Below are 7,506 nucleotides of genomic sequence, written 5' to 3' on the forward strand. Positions count from 1 at the left end.
TGGAGCCTCCAGACCAGGCCAACAGAGAGAGCATTGCAATAACTGAGTCTTGTCAATCAAGCTGGGCAATTTCCTCCAGTAGAAGTTGGTGGGGAATCTTCTGCAGCAGGGGGAAAAACCCGGAGTGTGTCAAACATGGGTGAAGCCATATTTGGGAAAACTTGACTCTTCTTCCGCCTATATGCAACCCTTCTCCTTTGTACTTGCATAAATGTAAGTTGAAGACGTCACTGAGATGGTGAGTAATGCTTCACTGCTGGACCCCCTTTTGCTTGGCATGGGGAGGGGGGGGCATCATGCCACCAGGATGTTAATGAAGAGGAAAACTCAGCCAGGCTTTAAGGGCAGTTTCATAAGTTCTCCCTGCCATTCAGCACCCTCGCCTCCTGGGCTGTTATCATGTGGATCACCCTCCGCCCCTCTGCTGATGGGAAAGCTGGGCATATTCCTTTAAAAGTAAGGGAGATAAAGGGTTCTTTCTTTGCTGTGAACTCCTGCTAATCAGTTTACTTTGGGGAAGAGGCAAATCAAGCAACGGCACCCTTGGAAGGAAAATAGGACTTGGGAATTGAGAGCCGGGAGAGGCAGAAAGAAACTGGCAAGTTCTCCCCTCTTCTTTTTCTGGGACAGAGACCCAAAGGAAGAAACCAGGAACAAGAGAGCAGAACCCAAGAAGACACGGGTGTTGGGCTCTCCAGCGTATTGTGCCAAAGAAGGGTCACTGGAAGCGTGTTGCTGACTCTGCCACCCCAAAACTTTGTGTGGAGCATGTCTGGTCTCACAGCTCTGTTCTGAGACATCTATCCATCTATTCCCTTGGAGGAAGAGTGGCCACAGAAGTTTCTTTCAGGTTCCGCAGCCTACAGGTGAGTTCCCGGACCATGCTAACTATATACTTCTCCCCCAAGAGAAAACTCTGTTGCAAAATCCTGCGGGTCTCCTTTGTCTTTCTGTAGCATTCCCACCATGTCTGTGCCATCACCCCTGCGGGTGCTGCCCAGCCCCCCGAATGCCACTGCAGGCATTCCCGTGAGCAACCAGACCAATGAGACATTCTGCACAAGCAGCCAGCAGGTAGTGATCCCTGGCGAACTCTTCCTGACCCTGGGGATCCTGAGCTTTGTGGAGAACTTGTTAGTGGTGGCCGCCATTGTCAAAAACCGGAACCTGCATTCGCCCATGTACTATTTCATCTGCTGCCTGGCTGTGTCAGACATGCTGGTGAGCGTCAGCAACCTAGTGGAGACCCTCTTCATGCTTCTGCTGGAGCATGAGATGATGGTTGTGCAGCCCACCACCGTGATGCACCTGGATAACGCCATGGACATGCTGATCTGCAGCTCCCTGATGTCCTCGCTCTCCTTCCTCGGCGTCATCGCCATTGACCGCTACATCACCATCTTCTACGCCTTGCGGTATCACAGCATCATGACCATCCAGAGGGCCGTCACCATCATCGTGGTTGTCTGGGTGGTCAGCAGCATCTCCAGCACCATCTTCATTGCCTACGATGGCAAGGCGGTCATCCTCTGCCTGGTCATCTTCTTCCTCTCCATGATCACCCTGATCATGGGCCTCTACATCCACATGTTCAGCCTGGCTCACCAACACGCCCGCAGGATCTCCAGCCTGCAAAGGAAGCAGTCGGCGCCCCACTTCACTAGCATGAGAGGGGCCATCACCCTCACCATCCTGCTAGGCGTCTTCTTCATCTGCTGGGGCCCCTTCTTCCTTCACCTGATCCTCATCCTCACCTGCCCTGAGAAGCCCGCCTGCAACTGCTACTTCAGATACTTCAACCTCTATCTCATCCTCCTCATTTGCAACTCTGTGGTGGACCCCATAATTTACGCCTTCCGGAGCCAGGAGCTCAGGAGGACTTTGAAAGAGGTGGTCTTATGCTTTTGGTAAGGAGCAGGCGGCAGTGGGGGTCTGAGGGTGCAAGTAGCCACTGGGGCTCTCCTGCCCTCCTCAGAGGCAGCAGAGGCAGCCACTTTGCAATTGGGAGCTCAGCGCCCCCTGGTGGCACTGGGGATGGGCAAGCAGAGGAAGCTTCTGGGAGGAGGTGCCAGGCAGCGTTCGCCACATCCCACGGCCAGAAGGAGGAAACAAAGTGTGTGTGTGTGTGTGTGTGCGCGCGCGCGCGCGTTCTTTTGCTTCCTGACTGCCTTCAGCCTAGAGGCATGGCTGAGATGTTGTATAACTCTGCTATTTCCTTGCTAGTGATCTAGGGAAACCATTTGTTCTTCCTCTGTGAGCGCTCCAGGGCGTTCCCATCAAGGTGTGCAGAGCAGAGGGTGAGGATGACAATGGCAGGTGCAGCAACATTTTCCCAATGCAGAAGAAGGGAAAGTGTGTGTGTGTGTGTGTGTGTGTGTGTGTGTGTGTGTGTCTGTGTCTGTGTACACACTCCCAATTGCGCCGCATCCAGTGCACAACAACCTTTGGTTTGGGAAGTGGCATACAAGTGATGTTAACCACAACCAATATTGATCCTCTCCTTTCTGAGGAAATGCTGTGTTTTGATGCATTCCCCACCCCACCCCCCAAACCAGCTCCGATTTGACTTGTGTAAAGATACGGCCTCACTGTGTTTTAAGCCAGTAATGTGTGCACAGCCTAAATATGTGTTTTGTATGTCAAGGAGCTTTGCAGGGTAATAAAGAGGAATGTTTCAGAGTATGTGTGCCCCTTGTGAACTGAGCAACCGCAGGAGGGCTCTACCTGTCTAGGAGTACAGGGTGGGGAGTCCAGTTTAGAGATGTGGACATCTTTTCCTAAAGCCATTTCAGCACTGGGAAGGACACGCCCTAAAATTTCAGATGCTGCAAATATGTCCCCCTGCATTCTCATAAGACCTGACTGGCAGCCTCTGACTGTGTTTCAGAGGACTTCCCTCCCTCCGTCTTCTGACTTCATGTTTGCAGTCTCTACAAATCAATGCAACTCAATAAGTTGCAAAATGGTGCCTCTGCCCATATCTCAACCCTTTGTCCAGAATTCTTACAACATTGTCCTTTCACTGAAAAATAGGCCTGAGTGATGCTCTGTGCTTATGTGAGATTATCTCTCTGAGTGGATCTCTGCTTGTTCCGGTTTCCATGTCCTGCAATAGGTGGTTGTAGCATCCCTTACCTGGTGGCTGGGCTACCTTGGGCCAAGCCTGGAGGAAGCATCAGGGACTCACAATCCTATCTAAATTACTGGTAGTTCCTTTTCAGAACATGCTAATTAAAGTAGGAGTCAGTCTTCAGATTCATGGTGCCCAAAGCACAGGAGCCTCCTAGTGTTGCATCATATGTCACAGATGGGAGTTGCCTGTAAGGAACCTCACACACATATCCCTGTCTGGACCTGTGCCATAGTGATGCTTCCATACAAAACAAGACAAGCCATAGCTCATTCCAGGCATCACCCCTAGTAGACAGGACAGTAGCATAGCCCTCCTAAAGAAATGACTCTAAATCCAGAAAAGAGCCTTGCTATTTACATGCAGAGCTTTACCAACTGGGCAAACTCTTATTCCGTGCCACATAATAACAAACTTCAGTGGCATTGCCGATTTTGATCTTAAGGTTTGCTCTTAAAAGCATACTGTAGGTCTGAGCTGAGGTTCTTTCCTAAGATATCAGGAGCAAACTCCTAAAAGCACAAGGAGAGCCCTGCTGGGAACCCAACAGGCCCTGTATTCTAACATACTGCCTCCCATAGTGGCCAACCAGATGGCAATGACTTTATGCGCAGGGAAGCTACACATAGCCTCCATTGGCTAGCAGCTGTTGGTCAGACTTCCCTCCCTTCAGGAATGTGTATTCTGAAGTATGCACAGGTGTACCTAGGGGTTGGTGAAACTGGCTCCCTCTGGGGCACAGGCCTGGGCAGGTGCACAAAAATCACCTGTCTGGCTATGGAGTGTATGACATGCATGTGTGTGGTGAAACAACACCGTTGTTACAGTGAGATCAAACATGGCAGAAGCTTCCCATCCTTCTCACACCATGGCACAAAAGTGTGCAGTGAAGTGATGGGGGTGGCATCAATACAGCTCCTTGCCAAGGGTGCAAGGGACCCTACAAATGCCTCTGGGAGCATGCCCACCAGAAGTGGGTGACCAGGAAATCCAAGTCCGATGAAGGACAGTTGTCTCCCATTCACATGAAGGGCTGTCGCACACAGAAGATAGTTCTTCTCTGTTGCTCCAGAATCAGTGGCTGGAAAAGGCAGAAAAGTAGACTTCAATGAAACATGAGGAAGGCCTTCCAGATAGTGGCAGCTGTTCAGCAGTGGTTTGGGAGCTGGTGGGTTCTTCTTCACTCAAGAAGAGGTTGAGCAGCCATCTCACAGGGTTGTTGTAATTATATTCTGCATTGCAGGCCCCGTAGGGCAGGAGCAGGAGGTGGGGCTAAGCAGCCTTCAAAGTCCTATCTGATGCTGTGATTCTAAAAGCATCTGAGCCAAGAGTTCCCAAACTGGTTTACGGCATTTCTGTGGATTTGTGGTTAAAGGCAAGAGACAGCACATCTATTGCATAAAAGATTCATACTGCATTTTAATTGCTTCTTTTGTTTATTATATTGTATTACAATTTGAATTCAGTGGAATACAAGGATGTGATTTAAAAATGCAATTAAAAATCACACAGCATCTAGTACAGCACAACACAATTGCTTCAACAGACAGACAACACCATTAACCATTTTCTGAGGACCTGAGTGGTTTGGGAACCATTGCGCTAAGCCACATTGTGCAGAATACAAATCATGAGTCAGGATGAGGGAGACAGGAGGAGAGATGAATGGCTTGTTAGAAGGTGTATTCCGGAGAGCATAACAACTCACTTGCAACACTGTATAAGAAGCAAGTTCAGTGGGTATTTTTTGTGGGGTGTTGTCTTTCTCATATGCACCAACTGTGTGCATTCTCAGACACAAACACACAAATACAGAATGCTGGGGAGAAGCACACAGCACTTTTATTCCACCTTCTTATTATCTGCTACACAATATTTTGTAGGTTTTTGTGGTGCATGTGGCATAAATGTTCAGCTAGCAGGTTCCGTGTGGGAGTGGAAGTTGCAAGGGGGCTGGAACTATTTCTAAGAAGTGAGAGCTCCATCTGACCAGGGGCTTTTGTTTTGTTTGAGCTCTGCCACAATGAGTCATGCCTATGGGGGCGGGGGGGGGGGGGGAATTGGGTTCTACTCCCAGGCATTCAGCAGTCTGACTAGTCTCTGACACGCCACTCCCCCTGGGAGGGAAGAGGGCCTCATTTCCCTCCTGTCTCCTGTCAGTGGGCTGCAGCTGAGGCACCAGAACAAAATCACAGGGTCCTTTGCATGTCCACCTCTGCCTCACATGCCTACCCATTGCCCATGCACCTGATGTATCATGCATATGGAGCATCCCTTGGCAATGGCATAAAAGTTCCATGTGCAAGTCTGTCACTCATGTGGCAGGCTGGCAATCCAGAGCATCCCTTCTACCCCTCCCTCCATTCACAAGCTCCTGAGCAGCAGACACATACATGTTCTGTGGCATTCTCTCCCCCCACCCCTTGCTATGCAGCAGCCTGGTTGTTCTGGAATGTGGGCACCATCTATTGCCTGGAGGTGGCACTGGTGTTCGCTGCCTTTGCCCTTCAGGTCCTCTTGGGCAAACATCCTGAGCTGGTTCTATGTCCCCATCCAGGGAAGCACCATTGCTCAGTGGTAGAGGACCTCTTCTCCCCTGTTCAATCTCTGGTGTCTTCAGGTAAGGCTGGGAATGTCTCCTGCCTAAAACCCTGGAAAGCTGCTGTCAGTCAGTGAGACAGTACTAAGCTGGCAATCATCTGATGCAGCATAAGGCAGCTTCATATTATTCCGGCAGGGTGGCTAACCTTTTTGTTAGGGAAGGACCTAAGTTCAGTGCTAAAATAACAGCAGCTTTGCATGCAGAAATGCCTGGGTTCAAGTATGGCTGAGAAAAGACTCCTACCTGAAACCTTGATGAGCTGCTGCTGCTGCCTGTTAGTGCAGACAATACTAAGGCTAGATGGTTTTCAGTGTACCCATTCCTTGCCAAGGCAGGTGCTTTACCTGAGAAAGAGGGTGAACTGGCTGTTTGCCCACTGCACAGTCACACTCACTCTTGAGTTCCTTTGTCTCTCTCCAAGGCCAGATGTGATTCTCCTTCAGGCAAGCCCTTTCTCCAAGCTCTGTCATCTCTGATTACTGCTCCCTGCTGCTCACTCTGCAAAAAAAGAAAGACCTCTTTCGGGCAAGGCTACTCCCTAGGGCAGTGGCCACATCCACCATTCTGGGAATTCAGCTGCTGTGGGGAATGATCTCAGAGTGCTTTTCCTTGCTAGGAACTTGGCTGCATTTTACTGCCACTCCAGATGTAGGAGGGACTGTGCAGGCAGGAAGCCTGGCAGAGAGGCTGGCATGGGATGATCATGAACAGGCCCTGAAGAATAAGCGGAGAAGGACTTAGAAGCCAGCAGAATTTATCCCAACCTGCAGCTAGAAATGTTTTCATAGAATCATAGAGTTAGAAGGGGTCCTGAGAGTCATCTCTTCCAACCCCCTGCAATGCAGGGATCTCAACTAAAGCACCCATGCCAGATGGCCACCCAAGCTCTGCCTAAAAATCTCCAAGGAAGGAGTCCACCAAGCAATGCTGGATTACCACATAGGCAGAGAAGGCACCGGTCTATGGGACCCATGCCTTTTAGGGGCCCAATGACAACAGGTAAAATAATATTGATTTGATCTTGAAAGAAAATTACAATCAGGACTTCTTAGTTCAATGCTATCCCACTAGAGCAGGTGTGGTGGGGAGATTTCGACAGCCTAGGGCCCTCCACAGGATTTAATCCGGCACTGCTTCCAAAGGAGTCTGTTCTCTTAGTACCATCAGAAAGTTCTTCCTGATGTTTAGTTGGATATTGGAATATCCTTTCTTGTATCTTGAAGCCATTGGTTCCGGTCCTACCCTCTGGAGCTGGAGAAAACAACCTGGCTCCATCCTCCATGTGACTGCCCTTTAGATATTTGAAGATGGATATCATATCTCTTCTCAGTCTCCTCTTTAGCAGGTTAAACATACCCAGCTCCCTCAATCGTTCCTCATAAGGCTTGGTTTCCTGACCCTTTGTGCATTAGGTGGAAAAATTGTCCAATAGGAACTATTTGTGTGCATGCAGTTTGAGAATAAGGGATTATCAGTAAAGAGCTAGATTGAAAAAGAAATAAATGAGATTTCTCCCTCCTCCCTGGACCCTGTCTCTTCCTGCTTTCTGAAAGAATAATTCTGGGGTGGAAATGCTTGTGGATTGGAAGGGCCGTCAATACAGATGGGAAGCCTAGACCAGACACTGGGGGGCGCTGGTATCCAGCAACAAGAAAGAGAGAAGCAGCTTTGCCTTGGTGGACAGCAAGACTTAACCCTGAGCCAGCCAGGATCCAAGCCCTGCCTGTGACATGTTGCCAGTGACAGAGCCCACGTGAAATCCTCTCAAAGAAGC

General features: G+C 49.6%; 1 protein-coding gene across 1 annotated transcript; it reads left to right on the forward strand.

The window, feature by feature from the left end:
* The first annotated feature begins 233 nt into the window (after positions 1-233).
* Positions 234-7,253, forward strand: MC1R (melanocortin 1 receptor). Its single transcript, XM_081872093.1, has one exon. The coding sequence runs from the start codon at positions 967-969 to the stop codon at positions 1,909-1,911; it is 945 nt and encodes a 314-aa protein (XP_081728219.1). The 5' UTR covers positions 234-966; the 3' UTR covers positions 1,912-7,253.
* Positions 7,254-7,506: the final 253 nt, after the last annotated feature.

The sequence above is a fragment of the Podarcis erhardii genome (assembly GCF_964252035.2).
Source record: "Podarcis erhardii genome assembly, chromosome: 7".
NCBI lineage: Eukaryota > Metazoa > Chordata > Lepidosauria > Squamata > Lacertidae > Podarcis > Podarcis erhardii.

Coding starts and splice junctions, on each gene's coding strand:
- MC1R (XM_081872093.1), top strand. CDS start 967: ATGTCTGTGCCATCACCCCTGCGGGTGCTGCCCAGCCCCCCGAATGCC.